The 18,375-nt window shown below is 56.1% G+C and overlaps 2 protein-coding genes across 3 annotated transcripts; both read right to left on the bottom strand.

Moving 5' to 3' along the window:
* Nucleotides 1-4,065: 4,065 nt before the first annotated feature.
* Nucleotides 4,066-8,999, bottom strand: C1qb (complement C1q B chain). Its single transcript, XM_003471337.5, has 3 exons — nucleotides 8,812-8,999; nucleotides 5,828-6,031; nucleotides 4,066-4,775 (listed from the first exon to the last, which is right to left on the bottom strand). The coding sequence occupies exons 2-3, from the start codon at nucleotides 6,006-6,008 to the stop codon at nucleotides 4,201-4,203; spliced, it is 756 nt and encodes a 251-aa protein (XP_003471385.1). The 5' UTR covers nucleotides 6,009-6,031; nucleotides 8,812-8,999; the 3' UTR covers nucleotides 4,066-4,200.
* Nucleotides 9,000-12,104: 3,105 nt separating this feature from the next.
* On the bottom strand, nucleotides 12,105-15,880 carry C1qc (complement C1q C chain). Of its 2 annotated transcripts, XM_003471338.5 has the most exons (3): nucleotides 15,724-15,880; nucleotides 15,342-15,523; nucleotides 12,105-12,936 (listed from the first exon to the last, which is right to left on the bottom strand). In XM_003471338.5, the coding sequence occupies exons 2-3, from the start codon at nucleotides 15,508-15,510 to the stop codon at nucleotides 12,365-12,367; spliced, it is 741 nt and encodes a 246-aa protein (XP_003471386.1). In that variant the 5' UTR covers nucleotides 15,511-15,523; nucleotides 15,724-15,880; the 3' UTR covers nucleotides 12,105-12,364. The 2 variants fall into 2 exon arrangements, with proteins under 2 accessions (XP_003471386.1, XP_023421473.1); XM_023565705.2 differs by lacking the exons at nucleotides 15,342-15,523; nucleotides 15,724-15,880 and adding an exon at nucleotides 13,289-13,841.
* Between the last annotated feature and the right edge of the window lie 2,495 nt (nucleotides 15,881-18,375).

Below are 18,375 nucleotides of genomic sequence, written 5' to 3'. Positions count from 1 at the left end.
AGCCCAGCGTGGTTTCCTGTCCACGCCCAGGGTTGACCATGGCAGGCAAGCTCAGCATAAAGATCACTGGCTCGGTAGTCGGCCAGTTCTGGGCTCCTCAGCTCCAACCTTGCAACCACTCCTGGGTCTGCGGCAGGTAGATGCTTCCAGCCCGTGGCCAGCCTCATCCGATACTTGTCTGTGTTTGGCCCTTGAGCAAAGAATGGTTTCCACGCTTTTTCTCTTCTCTTTTCTTTCTTTCTTTCTTTTTTTTTGGTACCAGTACTCGAACTCATGACCTCACACTTGCCATGCAGGTGCTATGCCACTGAGCTAAATCCCCGGCCTCTAACTTTTCCAATAGGTGGTGGAAAAAATGGAAAACATTTTGTGGGCACATGAAAAATGTGTAAAAGTCAAATTTCAGTGTCCATGAAGTCATCTCATTTCTTGGGATGGTTGTGCCTTGGTGTTCTAAGGAAGGACTAGGTCCAGGACCCTGCCCCTTCTACCAAAATTTGTTCCAAAGAAGCCATGCACATTCTTCTGTATACCTTAAACCATCTAACTTAAATGTCTAACACAAGGTAAATGCCATAGAAATTGTCATATTTAGGGTACAGTGACAAGGAAAGATGTCTGTACATGCTCCGTAGAAACACATTTTTGTTCATATATTTCTTATCCTATTGTAATCAGGGCTTGCAAGGGAATAGATTTAATACAGGACACACAATTTATAGAATTATTTTACAATATTCACCCAAAAAGTCAAATGCAGAAGACTGCAGAAGGTCTGTCCTCACACTGGAGACCCAAAGAATCTAGCTGAGGGCTTGGATCCTGTGGTGGTGTCCTGCATGGATTCAGCTGAAGACCTAGAGCCCATGGCAGTGTCCTCCATGAGTCCAGCTGGAGGTCTAGAGTCCACGCAATGTCCCGTGCCAGTCTGTGTCAAGGGTCTGCACTGCGAAGGTCCAGACCAGAAAGATGATAACAGCTGAGTTCATATCAGGAAAACCAGCACAACAGGCTTCTCCAAGACAGTCATCTTCCCCTCCAGTTCTCCAGGCAACAAGGCTCAGGTGGGCCCTCCACACCCAGCACATGCTGATTCCGTCCCGCTGGGCACTGCAAGCTGACCATTAGTTAATCCACCACACACACCCAGATACACAGCTGTGCGCGGGATGGTGGGGGGGGGGGCTGCACATTGTTTATGGCTGTACATTGTAGAAGCTGAGACTAGACCAGGTGTGCACACCTGCCATCCCAGCTACGGGGGAAGCTGAGGAAGCGGGGAGAGTTCAGGGCCAGCCTGGGCAAGTTAGTGAGCCCGGTCTCAAAATGAATAAAACAGAAGGAGCCTCATGAGGACATAGCTCAGTGGTAGAGTGTCCCCGGGTTCGATCCCCAGTATAGGAAGAAAAGAAAGATAGGATGAAGAAGAGGAGGAGGAAGCAGAAGAGGAAGAGGAAAAAGACGTGGAAAAGGGAGGGAAAGAAAGAGAAGGGGAGAGGAGGAGGAGGAGGAGAAGGAGGAATAAATAGTGGGAATACTGATGCTATGGCTTGCAAAGCCCTGGATATTTCCTATTTGGGTCTTGACAGAAAGTGTTTGGTGACTCTTGATCTACAGTAGTGATTCGTAAGATTTATTTATTTTTTGTTTGTTTGTTTTTAGGGTACTGCAGATGGAGGCCACTGAGCTGTATTTCTACCTAGTTTTTATTGTGAGACAGGGTCTCACTATGTTGCCCACATTGGCCTCAACTTGCAATTCTCCTGCCTCAGCCTCCTGAGTAGCTGGGGTTATAGGTGTGTGCCATTGGGGTGCGTTTTGGGGTTTTCGTTCTTTTACAGTGCTGGGAATTAAATCCGGAGACTAGGCCCATGGAGGTGAGTGCGGTAGCCCCTAGAGTGGGGACTCTCAAACGTACGACGGCCTGTTACACACAGGCTGCTGTCCCTGCCCGGGTTTCTGCTTTGGTAGGTGGGTGGGGCCAAGAGACTGTGTTCTAACAGCTTCAAGGGGGACACCAGTGCAGACACTGCACTGGAGAGCCTGGGCTTTACAGCCGACCCTCAGCCCCACCCGGGAAGCTCACAGCCCACCCGGAAAGTGGGAAGGGCTGCGGGGGGAGAGAAAGGAACCGCTCCCAGGTCCCACCTGACCACCCGGCCTCTTCCAGGCCAGCCTTCTGCTGGTGTCTACTCCCCCCTGGTGGCAGCGAGCCCGGAGCTGGCCTGTCATGTTCATCCCTGATGGTGCAGGGCTTCCCAGGGAAACGCACTCAAAACCTTTGAAGTCTGCAATCCTTTTCTTTCTGGAGTCCCTTTCTAGGAATTTAACCTAAGGGGAAGATGTGCCAGGATGTCTGCGCTGCATTATTTGTAAGAGGATGAAATGAGAGACCAGGCACTTGGCTGTAGTCACATAGCTCAGGAAAAGCCGAGGTAGGATTTGAATGTGGATCTGTTGACTCCAGAGCCAATGTCCCCAAGTGCCACCCAGCATGGCCCCTCAGAGTATTTCCTATTCACAGTAACGAAGCATCCAGGTACCCAGCTTTGATCCCGAGTCTGTGCCTACCTGTGTGACACCAGGCAAGACGCTTAACTGCTCTGTGCCTCTGCACTCCCACCTGTGAAAGGGCACCATGGTCGTGAAGGGTACCTGCGTTGGCATGAAGTACGAGGAGCCCACACTGTGTGGACTGTGGTCCACAGTGTCACTGCCGCTCATCCAGCCCCCACCTTCCTTCTCCTTTGCCCTGTCCCCTCCCTTCCTGTGCTGAATGGGTGCAAAGCATGATGGGTCACCGGGCAGGTTTGCTGGTCAGGAGCAAGTGGAGAAGCCAGAGCTCGGCCCTGGAGTCCAGAGGTGGCAAATGTTGAGGAAATCAGCTGCTCCAAGATCCCAGACTTTAAACACACAAATGAAATACACTGGACCTAAATCCCGGATCCCTGTGTGCCACTGCTCCGTGTCTAACAGGAGGGTGATGGCAGCACCACAGGGACCTAATTCGGGCACTCACTAAAGATAGAGAGCCGCGGGCTTGCCTGTCCTTGGGACAGTGAAGGAGGGAACACCGGCCCAGGGAGCTGTGTCATGGGGTCATGGAGACTTAGCAAGTGACTTTCTGTGCATCTCGGGCTCTGAGTGGGAGCAGAGATGAGCAGGGTCAGCTCTGCCTGGCTGGGCATGATGAAAATTCAGAGGCAGCTGTGCACGCTCAGACCTGAGCCAGTGAGAAATGGGCTGGAGGAGGAAGAGGGGAGGAGAGAGGAGGCTGGGGCGGTGCAGCTTTGGGGAGGAGGGGGTGGTGCAAATGAGGGTTTAGAGGCTGTTTGCTGGGCACTGTGGAAGGCTTCGAGGTAGGGGAACGTCGAGGAAGAGCCCTGCAGGGAGCACGGGCTTCTTACAAGGCGGAGGGCTCAGTGGAGCGAGGCAGAGGGCTGTGTTCTCGGGCTGGGACCCTAGAGCCAGTGGGCAGTGGGGAGCCACTGAAGGTTTGTGAGTGAGGGGAGCGTTTGCTGGATGATTGAGCGCTGGACTGGGAAGACAGAAGAGGAAGGGTGTGTGGGAAAAACCACGGGGAAGCTGCTGTTTCCGGTCCTTTGGAGCAGGACCCCTTGGTTTTTTGGTGGGATAATGGGAAATGCTAAGTGCCAAGTCCCAGCGGGGGTTGGTCCAGACATTCTGCTTTCAAAGAGGTCATCTGTGGACAGATCTGCCTGAGAAGTCCAGCTCTACAATCCCTCCGTCCTTCAGGACCTCAGTTTATCCCTCTATAAACTGGGTACAGTGCACCCTGTCTCCACGGAAGAGTGTGAAGATGAAGGAGAATGAGAAAGGGGTCTCACCAGGGCCTGGAGCACAGTAAATGCCCCTGTCCCTGCCTTCTACTGTGTGGCTGCCCCAGAGCAGGACACAGACCCTCTGACTTACAGTCACCTCCAAGTAAGTGAGATTTCTGCATCCAGAGGTCATTCATTCATAGTTTGGTCATTCATTCAATCAGCATTTCCGAGCAGTGATCATGTGCCTGGTGCTGGGACCCGAACTGAATTAGACACTGTCTTTGGTTTCTGAGAGTTTATTGACCCATTCATTGCTCATCATTTACAGAGCTCTATTCTGTGCTTGGCGGGCAGGGGGTAAAGTGGGTATGGCCAGCTCGGGAGGCTTTGGGTGGCTGTGACTCAGCCCGGCACGTCACAGCTCCACATCCGGGAAGAGGAGGAAACCTGAGAAGATGCTGTTGGCACCCTCGATGCCCAGCAGGGCGTTCTGGTTGGTGGCCTCCAGGTAGACCATCTCCTCCCTCTCCAGCTTGAGGACCACGCCCCCTGTGGTGACCTGGAAGGAGTTGCGGACATAGTCGCAGAAGGTGACCACCTTCTTGAGGTGCTCCCGGCCCTGCATGAGGTTCACGCACAGGTTCCCGCGAGAGCTGGCGTGGTAGGTGAAGTAGTAGAGACCTGGCACTTTGCACGTGAACTTGCCGCTGCGAGGCTCGTAGTTCTTGTTCACATTGGTGATCACGCTGTCGAAGCGGATGGCTTGCTTTGCTCTTACAGGAGCGCTGAGGGTCTTCAAGGCCGAGAAGGCCACTTTCTGTGTGGCCTTGTAGTCTCCTGATTCTCCCTTGGGGCCAGGGCCTCCAGGGATCCCTGGGGCACCTTTAGGACCAATGGGGCCTTTGGGCCCAACTTTTCCTGGATTCCCAGGAATCCCTGGGTCGCCCTTCTCTCCAAATTCACCATGGTCTCCAGCTAGCCCTGGGGACCCTGGAAAAGCAGAGGCAAGACAGATAAGGAGACCAGATGCTACTGAGGCCCAAGGAAAGAGCCTGGGCTGGGACACTGCGTTGGTCCCTGCTTCTGTCTGGGTCTCTGATTCCCAGCTGTACAAAAGTGGAGGTGTCAAAAAGGGCTTCTGAGTCTCCCTTCAGCCCTGCTTTCTGAGCCTAGAATATGTGGTTTGCAGATGGATGCTTGTGACAGGAGTGGTTCTCCCACCGAGGTACCCATTCAACTGAAGCCCAGGTAAGGCATGATGAGTTCATAGAATGTGTGTCACACCTTGCACTCCTTACCCGGGCAGACATCCTTAATCAACTGCAGCACGCATTCCGGCTGCATGGGACTCCAGAATCCTCTCACCCCGCCACTCCAAATCTGGAACCACACCCTCTTGATTTTGCATGAAGCAAGAAAAAAAAACCTCTTTTCTGGTAGGTCAGCAAAGGGCAGTGGCTTGGACCATGGGCTGTGGAGGCAGCATACATACATCTCACATCACACCTGCCTTTACTGTGTTAGGTGCGGGGCTCCACTGCCTCCTCTGTAAAATTTTTGTGGGATAATATTTTGTGGGATTGTGAGATTCAATGAGATTATGTGAGGAGGGGTCAGCACAGAGGGCTGCTCCCAAACCAGAGGTTAAGTGAATGAATAAATGATATTTTACAGAGGGTTTTGCATGGTGGGAGTCTTACCCCCCACCTCAACCCCACAAAAGTCATTCAGGGAGGTAAAGCCACCTCCTGTGGAGGTAGAGGCAGGCCCAGGGCTATGAGACCACAGTAGTGGTCTCTGTCTACCTGGGTGGAGTGGGAAGAGGTCTACTCCAGCCTTCAACTCACTGGGCTAACTTGAGGAAGTCAGTAGCCTTTCTGGACATCAGTTTTCCTGCCTGTGAAATGGGAGCTAGAATTCTTTCTTGGCAAAGCAAATGGATTGGCAAGTACTTTTGCAATCTCTAAGGCAGTGACTTGGGAAGTGGGAGGTGCCAGGTGCCAGGAGTCTTGGCTGGTGGCACAAGTGTGTCTCCACTTTACCTTTCTCTCCTTTTGTTCCTGGAGTCCCAGGTTGGCCATCAGAGCCGGGTACCCCAGGGATGCCTGGAATACCAGGAATGGCTGGGTGCCCAACACAGCTGCTCTGGACCCGGGAGACACGGAGCAGAGGTAAGAGCAGCAGCAGGAGCAGCACGGAGACATCGCCCCACGGGATCTTCATGGCCACGCTCGCTCAGCTGCTCCCTGCAGGGGGAGACGTTGGGATTAGTACATGGGGGCTATCATCCATTCCTTCATTCATTAACCCATCATTTTGTTTGTCCCTCTATCCATCCATGATCCATCTATCCATCCATCCATCATCCACCCACCATCCATCATCCACCCACCATCCATCCATCATCCATCCATCCATCCATCCATCCATCCATCCACCATTCATCGATCATCCGTCCATTCCATGTTCACTGATGGTCACTTCTCCACCAGACCCTGAACTAGGTCCTGGTGATACAGTGATGACCAGACGTGGTCCCTGTGCCTCTAGTTGGGAAACATAATAAACAGTAAAGTAAACTAAATAGAAACAGTCATACCAGTAAATAGAAATAGTCATAGACTGTGACCCTGGCAGAAAGAGAAAGGTACCCTGAGGGACAGTGGCTGGGCTGAGGGTGTGGGGTGGCTTGTTTTGTGAGGAAAGTGCTCCCCTCAGGAAGACCTTCTCCTCAGGACAAGTGATGCCTAGGCTGAGACCTAAAGGCTCAGAAAGGGCAAGGACAGAAATGGTCTTGCCCTCACAGCAGCCCATGGCCACGTGGTCTCCCCTTCTGTCACTCCGATGCCCTCCTAAGTCTCAGTGTCCCAGCTGCTACCTCAGGGCCTGCCCAGCTTCTCTCTTGGAATATTTCTGTCCCTGCCCTTTCTGAACTCTCAGATCTCAGCCTAGACATCACTTGTCCCCCGAGGAAGCCACATTGTGTTGGGCGAACTGTTTTCTGTTCTTAAAATACGATTTTGAGTGGGATCTGCCCGCCCAGCAGGGTAACTTTGGGGATCCAGGTGGGACCGTGGATGGGGAAGTCATGAGGCTCCACACTGTCATTTAGGCTCCGAGCTGCTGCTGCTGCTGCTGCTGCTGCTGCTGCTGTGACTCTCCCAGCACCCAGAAGCATGTTGTGATGCATGGCCCATTGTGCACATGAAGAAACTGAGGCTCAAAAACTGGAAAGCGACCTACCCAGCGTCATCCAGAGAGCCAGTGGACGGTGGGGCTGGGACCTAACCTCGGTGCTTTGTGCTGACTGTGCTGAGCTCCCTGGGAGAGGAAAACCTGCTGGCAACTGGCTCCTGGCTCTGTCAGTCAAGTCCTAATCGCCCATCGCTCAGACCGCCGTGCGGGGCACCGGGGACAGGCGGCCGCACCGAAGAGCGTGACGGCTCAGGCTCCCTGGTGCTCAGCTGAGCGGCTGGCGCAGGGCTCGACCTTGCTTATCTCCCAGGAAGCATCAGCTCTCATCTCGCTGGAGGGTTTGCAAGATGACAAGTTGGCAGCTTTACGAAGTCGGGCGCTTGGCAGGGGCCAGGCTCCGGGCCAGAGGCTTTAAGCACTGTTATCTCATTTAATTGGCTTCTCACAACAACCCTCGGAGAAAGTACACTTGCTTTCTCATTGACAGAGGAGGAAACTGGGGTTCAGAGAGGGCAAGAAGCTGACACAGGTCGCACTGCTTCTATGTGACCAGGGTTCAATCCACATCCACTGGATCTTCACATTCAGTGTCAAGGGGTCACTGTTCCTGGCAGTTCAGAAAGGGCTTTGGGTGCAGACATCCTGAAGGAAGGATGGTTGGTTGGGGTATCCTAAGAGAGGGGCTGGGCACCCGTCAGGGACAGAAAATGTTGAGAGGCAACAAAAGAGTCTCTAGGTGGTGACAGGACTGTCATGTTGAAAGCAAAGCTGCCAGAGTTCAAGTCAGCCTCTGCTGTCTCTTAGCCAAGGGCCTCAGGAAAGTCACTTCTCTCCGGCCACAGTTTACCCATCTGTGAAATGGAGACGATGCTAATCTCAACCTCATGAGGTCGGTGAGAGAACACATCAGTTACAGTTTACCACAGGCCTGGCATGCTGGAAGGCTTAAAGAATATTCACTAATTTATTATCAACCCATTCATCCAAGAATTGCTGAATTTTGCAGCAGGAAGCGAGACCATCGGAGGAGAGGAAAGGGGTCTGGTTCCTTGGGGAGACAAGCTGTCTCTGGCAGGGGTGGCCCGGGGTGCAGAGCTCCTTTCAGCTGGATGGGGGACAGGTGGGACTCAGGCTTGATCCCCTCTCTAGCTCAGGGCTGGGCGAGGACTGGAAACTCGCCTAGTTGGGCAACCTGCTTTCACCAGCCCACATGCCCGCCCTGTCTGTCTCTCTCCAGCCCTACCAGTCCCTTTTCTACTTGGAACTTACACAAATGGACCTTGACCTCCCTGTCTGCTGCTCCCTGGCTACATGGTCTTGGCAAGGGAGTGCCAGGAGGATTAAATGAGATAATGCTACAAAAAAAAAAAAAAAAAAAAGAGGGCCCTCAGGCGGTAAGCACCATCCTCTGCCTCCAACAAACATTCCTGAATTCATGCAGGGACCTTGACTCTATCTGCAAATCAAGCCCTTTTCTTGAAAGAGCCAAGCTGGGCTTTTTCCACAGGAGGTGAGGAAATGAGAGAAGAGGGGTGCTGCGGAGTCCCTGGGCGGGGTAGAGGGGACCAGGGTGCTCATCCTGCCTCCCCATCTGCTCCAGACCTGTTTGAAAAGCATTATGCTCCCCAGAGAGGACCTAGGGCTCAGAGAGCAGGTGCCTTGCCAGAGGTGACCAGCACATAAGAGGTAGAGGCTGGACGCAGCTCCTGTGTGTCACCCGAAGGACCTTCTGCAGAGGTTCCCGTTGCGTGTTGAACCCACGCTCTCTTGGCCCTGGGTAGCTCCAACTCCCCGGCGTGCTCCGTCACATCATGCCCCCCACCCCACTCACCTGAGGACTCGGTGTCCTGTGATGCCGCGGCCTGGCAGCAGCGGGACCGGGGGCCAGGAGCTGCTGCTACCGTCTACGGCCAAACTTCCGTTCCCCAGAGGCGGGAAGGACTTTCCCCTGGCGGGGACCCAGCCAGGCTGGACCCCGTCCATGTCACCCCGTCGTCCCCTCCATTCTGCTGTCTCAGGCAGTTTCAGATCCCATTTCTGCCCCTGGGGTGGGGGTTACAGTAAAAGGGGTGGCCGGTGGCCAGTTTTATTTCCCCAACTCAGCAGCTGTGAGGGGAACAGGCTATCCCCGGGGATGTCCACAGATGGCCACTCGCCTGCCAAGCCCCTCCGGGCTCGTGACCTTCTATGAGAACAAGGTGGTTCCCAGTGGGTGACACAGTGGCCACCCTTGTCCCTGAGCACTGGATGTACAGCCAGAGACCCTGGGCTACATTGTGGCTCTGCCCCTCACCGCTAAACGTCCTCATCCAAGGAGGCCAAGAGAGCCCCAATTTCCTCCACTACCTGATGGGTCCATAGTTGTACCCGCTCTGCAGATCTGGCAGGCCGCCAGGCGGATAATGGATGGATAAGGAGGCAGAAGATTCTGTGGGGTAAACTGTAAAGCCCCGTGTATGTGATCATCGTTAATGTCACTTCATGTCCCCAGCTTCCTCTTTCTAGACTCTTCTCTTCTGCTCCTTCCTGTTCTGCACCTCTGCTCTTTCCCCATTCTCTGAAAATAATCAAATAATGCACTTTAAATGTGCTTGTGATTTATTTGTGCAGCTCCCTCCATTTCCGGTAAGACGCAAAGCTGGTGATAGTGATGATCACAAGCAGGCGCCTGGGCTCGTTGAGCCTTGAGTGACACCACATTAGGGTGGGAAAGGGGCGTGGAGGTCATTTTACATGCAGGGACACTGAGGCCTCTAGGGCTGAGTATCTTCTGACAAATATTTCTGGTACGCCTCTATGTTCAGGCACCAGAGAATGAGGTCCAGCCCAGCCAGCTGTGGGTCCTGTCCCCCCAGAGCCTCCCTTCCGGGGAACACTGGCGTCAGTGACACAGAAATGTTGAAGCAGTGGCTTCTGGAGCACAGCCCGCGTAGGGCCCCAGGTCCTGACCGCATCCAGGGCTGCAGGACAATGCTCAGGCAGCAAGCCCAGGGGCTGGGGCGGCCTCTGTGTCTGGAGAAGGCCATTGTGAGCTTGCAGACGCCAGTGGCTGGAAGCTAGGCACACACTACAGCCATGATCGGGAAAGAAAAGATGAGGGCGACACAACCCAAAGGTCTCAGGGCCCGGCAGCTGCAGAGCCAGGAGGACCAGGCTGGGCTGCGGAGAAGCCGGCAGTGGGTTCTAAAGGCAGCAGAGGAGCCCAGAGGCTGCAGAGCAGGCGCACACGGTGAGGCACCTGAGGCCCCCGAAGCCACCTGCACCTGGCCCTCTGGTTCCTGCTAGCTGACAGCCATGGGAAAAGGTCAGCTTGAACTTGGGGGAAAGCAGGACACTGAGAAAAGAAATCAGTAGCGCAGGGGGTGGAGAGCCCGGGCTTCAGACTCAGCCGCTGCTACGTTTGACAGCGGCTCTGCCTCTTTCCAAGCACGGGACCTCGGGCCCATGTGCTGAGCTCCTATCCACACTGGAGCACAGATATGCCCTCCTGGGGGCGCTAGTGGGGCACAGGGGCGCACAGTGGGAGCAGCATCGCATGTGAACAGCAGATGAATTCATGGAACCTGGGAGACAAGGAACCATGCCCAGATCAGAGGGAGCCAGGGTGTCTCTGAGCCTTGACCTCTGTGCCGGAGCCTGCTGGGCTCTGTACCCACAAAACTGCTGACTGGCACCCTTGATAGAGAAGGGAGGTCCCCCACAAAGAGTGAAGATAACCCAAAGAGCCCTCCTCACCCTGCAGCACTGAGGCCTCCTGACCCAGGACCCCTCCCCTTCCTCTCCCTCCTCACCCCTCCAGCCCTCAGCCCAGTAGGGCCAGGAGCAGTGTTTCCCGAGGCCAGGCCGTCCCTCCTGACACAGAGAAAGACAGCAACAAGGAAACAATTATGGAAAATAAAAATGGCACACAACTTGTTGTTTCCAAAGCACAGGTCTCTGTTCTGACGCCGTGGCCTACATAAATGGCGTATTGATTTTCTTAAACAAAAGAGATATGAGTACTACTCACGCTGTACTACTGTGGCATTGCCTGGCGGGCACTAAGTGGTTGACTTAAGGGGGACAGCATGGACACAGTGGCCAGTGACCTGGGCCCCTCAGAGGACCCAGGCTTAGGTGAGCTAGGCTGGGTTTCCGGGCTCCTGCCTCCAGCCCCGTGTGTGTGTGTCCCTCCCATCTGACATGTCCCGGGGTCTTACTATGTGCTGAGCATGCAGCACGGGGGCCAGCGCTCAGCGATGCTCACAGCCCCCCAGGGAGCCCCGAGAGCCAGTCAGTGGCCCGTGGATACTTGGTTCCCTGCAGCCCTCCCATGCACTCCTGCCCTGTTATGGCATTGGGCTTGCAAACCTTATTTTGTGCATTTGTTTTAAATAATTCTATAGGTTTATTTTGTTCACCACCAGACCTGGACACCTGGGCTGTAAAGAGTCAGGCATGTGTGGCCCAAGTCTGTAGAGGATGCTGTGGGGACCAAGGGGAAATCAAGGGAGGCTGCATGGAGGAGGTGTCTTTGTGAAGCATCTGATGGTGGAGGGGTGTCAACCAGGAATCTTGGGGCCCCAGGGTCTGAGTTATTCAGGTGAGCCAGACATCAGGGGCAGTTGTTCTCTCTCTCGCTCACTCAGAGCCATCTTACAGCCTGGCCACGAACGTGAAGGAGTTACTGTGTTTGAAGCACTTGGTGCAGCACCGGTATACAGTAGGCGCTCAGTAAATGCTAAGTACAGCAAATTTTAAACTTGCCCCTTTACTCTCTGTGTAAGCACGCACTCACGTGCTTAGGCGTTCACTGACTCACCCACTCATTCAGCGCCAACTCACTGCACATCTCCCCTTTGCCTAGACCGGGCTTACGGAGCCCAAACTCCTGGTGAGCCCGGTGCTCCAGAAACCCCTTTGGGAATGCAAGCCCACTCCTGTCTACCTGTGAGCCCGGGTGCCTTTACCCACTTGGGGACCTCTGGGGGACTGTCACCCCATTGAACACCTCTCTCCACCAGTCCAGATGAGCACCACCACCACCAAGATGCCCTGAGTCCAGAGCAACAGACAATGCAACAGATTTGAAGCCGAATGTGCCAAGTTCCAGGCATCGGCAGTGAGGAATCGGGGCCATGCATGTTTACTGAAATAGTTATTTATTCACATTTCTTCCCGCCTCGTCACAGACTTGAGATAAATGAATAACAGTCCCAGAAGGTATTGGTTAAGAAGGTATTGGTTAAGGGTCACAGGGATGGTGCAACAGTGATCCAGAAGGAGCGTACAGGAGGGAGAGGACTCGAGGGCTTCCTGGAGGAGGAGTCCATCAGGTGGGGAGAAGGGCTGAGAGAAAATGGGGGAAGCCGAGAGAGGCGGGGTGGCCCCGGGGCTGCAGCACCCTAGTCAGGGAAGAGCAGGAAGCCCGAGAAGACACTGTCGGAGCCCTGGGTGCCCACCATGCCATTGTAATCGTTGACGCCCAGCCACACCTGCGCGCCCTGTTGCAGGTGCAGTACCACGCCGCCCGAGGTGACCTGCTTGCTGTCCTGACTGTTGCCCTGCAGCACGTGCTCGCAGAAGGTGGTCACCTTGACGTTGTCGTGGTACAGCTGCACGCACAGGTTTTCTGTCAGCGAGGTGTGGTAGATGAAGTAATACAGGCCCGGCACCTGGCAGGTGAACCTGCCCGAGTCCCTGTCATAATCTCCCTGCGGGTTGGTGATGGCTGCGTTGAACCTGACCAGGCCGTTGGCTGTAGGGTGCTGTTCCGTCTGCCGGGCGACTGTGAACACGGACTGGTGCTTCTGCTTGTATCTACCCTCCTCGCCCGGCATCCCGGGGGGGCCTCTGGGCCCGGGGTTGCCCGGCATCCCAGGGGCTCCCATGGGGCCATTTTTCCCGGGATGGCCAGGTGTGCCAGGTTCTCCCTTGTGCCCCTTGGGCCCTCGAGTGCCGGGGATGGCTGGGATTCCTGGGGAGAGAGCAGGCGGGGCCAAAGTCGGGTAGGGTCGGGAAGGGCGCTGGTGGTCAGCAGGGCTCGGCCTCCGCAATCCCCTTCCCAGGTGGACTGTCCACGTGGGGGCGGGTTCTGCCTCCAGGCCTGCCTCCTGGGACCTGCCTTCTGGCCTAGCCTAAGGCACTTCCCTGCCTTAGTTTCCAATCTGAGGAGGAGGGCAGGACTGGTCAGCACCCAGAGGCATCAGAGCCCGCAGGATCTCAGAAAGCATCAGCCAGGGATGGCCGAGGCCAGACTCTTCTGTTAGCCTGATGCGGTGGTTTTCAGTTTTTAAAGCTAAACATTAGCGAATTCAGGACTCACTCACCTGACAGTGTAGGCTCCTGGGTTTGGAGGTTTGTGTGTTGGGATGGTGCTGGGGGTTTTCTTGATGAAAATCAGCGGGCTAGTGAGAGGCAGGTTCCCCCGCAAGCCCACGAAGCTCAGACTTCAGGCCCGGGTCACTGCATCAGGCCCCTTTGAGGGGCTTTTGCTTGGTATTTGGATTTATACTTTTACATCTTGCTTTGAAGCAATTCTGTAACTGTGGGGTGAGTGGGGGACAGAGAGGACCAGGTCCCTTCTTCCCCTCTTCTCCCTAGTGGCACATCTTGCAGAACTAAGGTATGAGAGCAGACTGAGAAACTGAGGTGCACACAGGCCACAGAGCTTATGCAGGTTTGGCAAGGGGTGCATTTGTGTGTGTATGTGTGTGTGTGCATGTGTGTGTGTGTGTGTGTTTCTAAAACAAGCTGTAGACCTATGTACCCTCCCACCTCTGGGATCAGCACGGGGTGTGGCTATCATTTTTCCTCCTTTTCTTAGGATCCTCTGAACAACCCTCAGGTCCTGCACACCTCTGCACACCCTGCGACAGCCCTGGCCCCGGGAGTGGCCGGAGCGGCTGTGTTGGCCCGAGTAGAAGTCGTTCCCAGTGGTGCAGCTCCCTCCAGCTGCAGGTCAGCCCAGCCCCCCTCCGCCCCTGGGACCTGAGGTACAGATGAGGAAGCTGAGGTGAGACACTGGCCCAAGGCCACCTGACCCAAGGCCACCTGACCCAAGGCCACCTGGCTCAAGGCCACCCGGCTAGGACGAGGTAGAGGTAGGATTCAGGTTGGGCGCATCCCAGGCAGAGCATGAGACTGTGCTGTGTGGCTGTGCCTCTCAGACAGCCTGCTCCCCGCTCCAAACCCCTGCCATCTCTGAGAGCAACTCCTTTTCAGGCAGCCCCAGGGACTCCAGCCCCACCCCACAGCTCATCGGCTTCACGGCTCCTGTCCTCTGCCTTCCCACAGCTTAAGGGTCGGGAGTGTCCAGAAGCCTGGACCTTGGGCTGTGTGAGCCCGGACAGTGATGTCCTCTCTTGGATCCCACAGTAGCATCAGGCCCTGAGCACTGAGCAGGGCAGGAAACGGCGGAGGGGAGCCCATGGGGTGATGGGGGGCAGCGATGGGTGTGAGCTCTGGAGGTGCACAGGACTCTGCTGTGTGACTTGGGGCAAGTTGCTCGGTGTCTCTGAACCCCAGCTTTGGCACTGAAAAATGGGAGCAAAGCACTTCTGCAGAGGACTTCGGCCTCAGTTTTCTCATCTGTGAAATAAAGTTCCCAAGGTCCTCCGTGCCCCTCACCCCCACTTTCACCTGCCCCTGCCCCTGTGAGCTGTGCCCAGCCCAAGCCAGCCTCACTGCCCTCATTTACCATCAGGGTCACCCCCTCCTCCCCCAATTCAGGCCCCAACACTAGCACCCTCCATCCTCAGCCCCTAATTCCATGTGGGGGCTCACCTGGGAACCCCTGCAGGACACACCATAGTCCCCTCCCCACCCCCCGACCACTGGGGAGAGAGCCGAACCTGGACTCTGAGACAACGACAGCTGTGGCCTCCACCTGGACAGCGGCTGCAGGTGTTTGGCACAGTCATCCCCCATGGCACCCCTGAGGTAGGCCCTAGGATATTCCCATTTCACAGATGGGGAAACAGAGGCACTTCGATGTTAGTGGCTTGTGAGAGCTCTTGCCAAGGCAGTGGTGAGGCTGGGGCTGACTCTGGCCACTGGTGTATTGGGGACATTTATATTATAGTGTTCATGTGGCAGGGCGCTTGGCCCAGGGATTGAAACACAACAGTTATGGGGTGCATTAGAGTTGGCTTCCCCTGAGCCACCTCCTGTGAGCCTCTGGCTGCCTGTGGGGACCTGGGCTCCCATGTTGCCCCAGTGATGGTGACAGAAGAGGGAAGGGGTGCAGCAGCTCAGGTCGGTCTCCTGGGGGACGTTCTGAGGACAGAGCCCCGCAGTGAGAGTGGCCTCTGAGTTGCTGTCCCCTGCCCCACGGGTGGACACATGGGTCCTGGCTACCCCCACCCTCGGCTACAGACTCACCTGGCTCGCCCTTGGGCCCCCGCAGCCCATCGTGGCCATCCTTGCCAGGGGCCCCCGGCAGGCCTGGCATCCCTGGGATCCCGTAGCAGCCTGGCCTGGTCTGGCCCCTGAGGGGCACAGCCAGCAGGAGCAGCAGCAGGTGGAGCCCGAGGGGGAGCCCCACATCCATCTTGGGGAGGAAGCTGGAGGCAGAGTGCGGAGTCAGCCTCCAGTCCCTCCCTTCTTTCCTCCCTACCGCCCCTGGCCTGGCTCCGCACAGCCCCTGGACCCCACCTCCTGCAGCCTGGGCTCCTACCAGAGTGATTGGTGGTCCCTGCCACATTTCAGGAAGGGGCAGCCAGAAATCACCCCTTGCCCACACCGGGCAGGGACCCAGCCTCACCTGGGATTGGGAGCAGAAGTCTTGTCACAGTGATGTCTTCAGCTCCGCGTCCTCTGTCCCAGCAGGAGGACACCGTGTCAGAATGGACAGGGTGAGGATTGCCCGGAGCGGGGCTGGGCACCCTCCCCCACTGCTCCCCATCCCACATCCCCTTTCCCGCCATTTGCCCTGACTCAACACTTTTTCCTAGGTTCTGAGCCAAGCTGACCACAGCAACACCCGGTCCACCCCTCCTTACTCCGCCCTGGTCATGCATCTGAGATGGGGAAGTATCTGCTGCACGGCATGTGGTTAAGAGTGTGTGTGTGCATGTGTGTGAGTGGACAGAGCCCCAGCACCCAGGTGTCTTCAAAGTCAGGTTGGACCCACCTAATGCCCAGCCCCATCCACGCCCAGCCCGCGCTGTTCCTGAGGCCTCCTGAGGGCGTTACAATCCCCCTTTACAAGCGGGGAAACTGAGGCTCTAGAAGATGTCAGCCCTTTCTCCAAGTCCACAGTGAAGTCCAAAGCTTTGCAGTGACCCCTGTGCTCCTCACAAGCACTTGTCAAGTGGCAGTCTTCATTCTAGAAACATCTGCGGGGCCATTCCAGGATGCACGGACAGCTCGGCTTCTCCTCCCAGCCTGCCCCCCCCCCCCCGTTACTGCCCCTGTGGCCTCTGCCTTTCCCTCTGCATTGAGGTCCTGGCCACCACATGTCCCTTCCACTCCTTGAACTCTGTGGAGTGGTGACCACTCTGAGCCTCTCCCAGAGCATAGCTGGACCTAGCAGGAGTTCAGGGGCCTCCCGTCCTGGCCAAGTGACCCTCAGGGCTTGGACTCCCCACTGTGGCACAGGGCTGGGGAGCGTGCAGCGAGGAAAGGCGTGAATGCTTTTGGTCCTGGACATCCTCAGCAGGTGGAGCGATGAGGGGTGGACGCGGTGGACGCTGCATTATGCAGTGGGGCCGACTGACTGACGGCGCAGGGGCTCGCTCCTTGATCTCGCCTCTTTTGTGCCTATGCCTAGGTTTTCCAGCAGGTGGCAGCCTTGGCCCACACTCAGCCCTCCCTGCCCCGCCCACCCTGCTAGCTTCTGCCTGGACTGGGCAAGGGAACGTGCAAAAGGGGGGCATTTAGGGCAAGGAGGCACCTGGGCACTTCCTGAATCATCTCTATACCCGCATCTCTCCTGCTTCTTAGGGAGCCCCCATCCTCAGGTCCCATTGCAATGAAAGGTGACTCCTCTTGGGATCAGGCAGCCCGGTCTCAGGTCTTGGTCCAGCAGTGTGACCTTGGACAGATGTCTCTTCTCCGAGCCTCAGTGCCTGCCTTGCTGGGATTCAGTGCTTCCGTGGCACAGCGGGGTCCCACTCACACTGGGCACCGCAGATGTGACTACCTGTGTTCTGGAAGGGCAGGGGGTGCTGGGGCTAAGGGGGCCCCAGAAGGGAGCCGAGGGGCTGTGAGGACCCTGCAGTGCCCTGGGCTGGGGAGCTGCGCTCTGTCCCAAGCCCTCACTTCTTCCTGACCCTAGAGTCTCTTTGCAGGGCAGAAGCAGGGACAGGGGCAGTGTGGTAGGACTCTAGGATAGGGGGACTGTCCCTGTGTCCCTGGGGATGGCGCATGGGAATGGAGCATCAGTGCTGCTCACAACACAGGATCTCTAGGGCCTGCACTGTTGGGGTGTGAGGGTGGCATCCTGGTGCCTGAGGGGTGTGCCTGCTCTGGCACACGGGTCTCAAGGGATGCTTGTGTATATGTGCCATGTATGTGGTATGTGTGGGGAGAGTGTCACTGGCCCGAGATTCTGTGGGGCTTGGATGCACCTCAGCCAGGAATATGGGACCGTGTGAAACTCAAGGGAACAGCGTGTGAGCCGTGGGGCTGTGTGTGTGTGTGGCACAAAGACAGAAGGCACAGGGCACTGGGCGTTTTCGGCATGGACCTCGAGGTCTCATGTCCTGCACATGAAAGCCACTGGCAGGGCTCACGACTTCAGAGTGGCTCCCAGATGACAGCAAAGCATGCAAGTACCCTGGCCTGAGCCGGATGCCAGGAGGCCACTGACACAGCAGCCCAGCCTCCGTGTCTGCCCCGGGCAGCCTGCTGGACTCCCTTGGGCCAGTTGCTTCCCCTCTCTGATTCCTGCTCTTTCTGGCCAGCACTGGAAAAGCACCCGAGGGATTTGCCAAGCACAGCTGTAGAGGTTGGCAAGGGTGCTAGTTACACTCTCAGACTTGGGGACAGTAGGGTCCTCCAGAGATACCGGCCTGGCCCTCCTGGCACGGCCTCAGCTTCATCATCTGAAAGGAGGGTTATGATACCACCTGTGAGTCGGACCATAGCTCAGACGCCCATAGCCCTGACCCTGGCCCTGGTCTGCCGTTTTCATATACCATGTCATCTGTTTCCTTTGGCAACCCATGAGGCAGGTTATTAGCCCACTATGTGGATGTGGAAACTGAGATCACAGCAGTCATCACAGATGCACATGACTAGCCAGCTGCTAGCTGGTAGCACCTAAATTTGAGCTGTGGATTTGAGGGTCTGGGTACCTGCTAAATGCATTGTGTGAAATGCTAAAACAGGATAACCTCTTAGGCACCAGAAATGGCCCCCTCATACCTCCTGCCCAATGCCCCAAGTAGCCAATGCTCTCAAACCCAGAAGA

This window comes from Cavia porcellus, unplaced genomic scaffold (genome assembly GCF_034190915.1).
Source record: "Cavia porcellus strain 051 isolate PalLab524CR breed Dunkin Hartley unplaced genomic scaffold, mCavPor4.1 scaffold_25, whole genome shotgun sequence".
NCBI lineage: Eukaryota > Metazoa > Chordata > Mammalia > Rodentia > Caviidae > Cavia > Cavia porcellus.
Note: the sequence above shows the minus strand (reverse complement) of the source record. Positions and strands in the feature narration are given on the sequence as shown.

Bases quoted from the DNA above. Each gene is read 5' to 3' on its own strand.
- C1qb (XM_003471337.5), bottom strand. From the start codon at position 6,008: ATGAAGATCCCGTGGGGCGATGTCTCCGTGCTGCTCCTGCTGCTGCTC. The intron at 4,776-5,827 runs GTAAAGTGGAGA...CTGCTTTTCCAG, and splicing joins AGGAACAAAAGGAGAGAAAG to GGTCCCCAGGGCTAGCTGGA.
- C1qc (XM_003471338.5), bottom strand. From the start codon at position 15,510: ATGGATGTGGGGCTCCCCCTCGGGCTCCACCTGCTGCTGCTCCTGCTG. The intron at 12,937-15,341 runs GTGAGTCTGTAG...CTCTCTCCCCAG, and splicing joins GGGGCCCAAGGGCGAGCCAG to GAATCCCAGCCATCCCCGGC.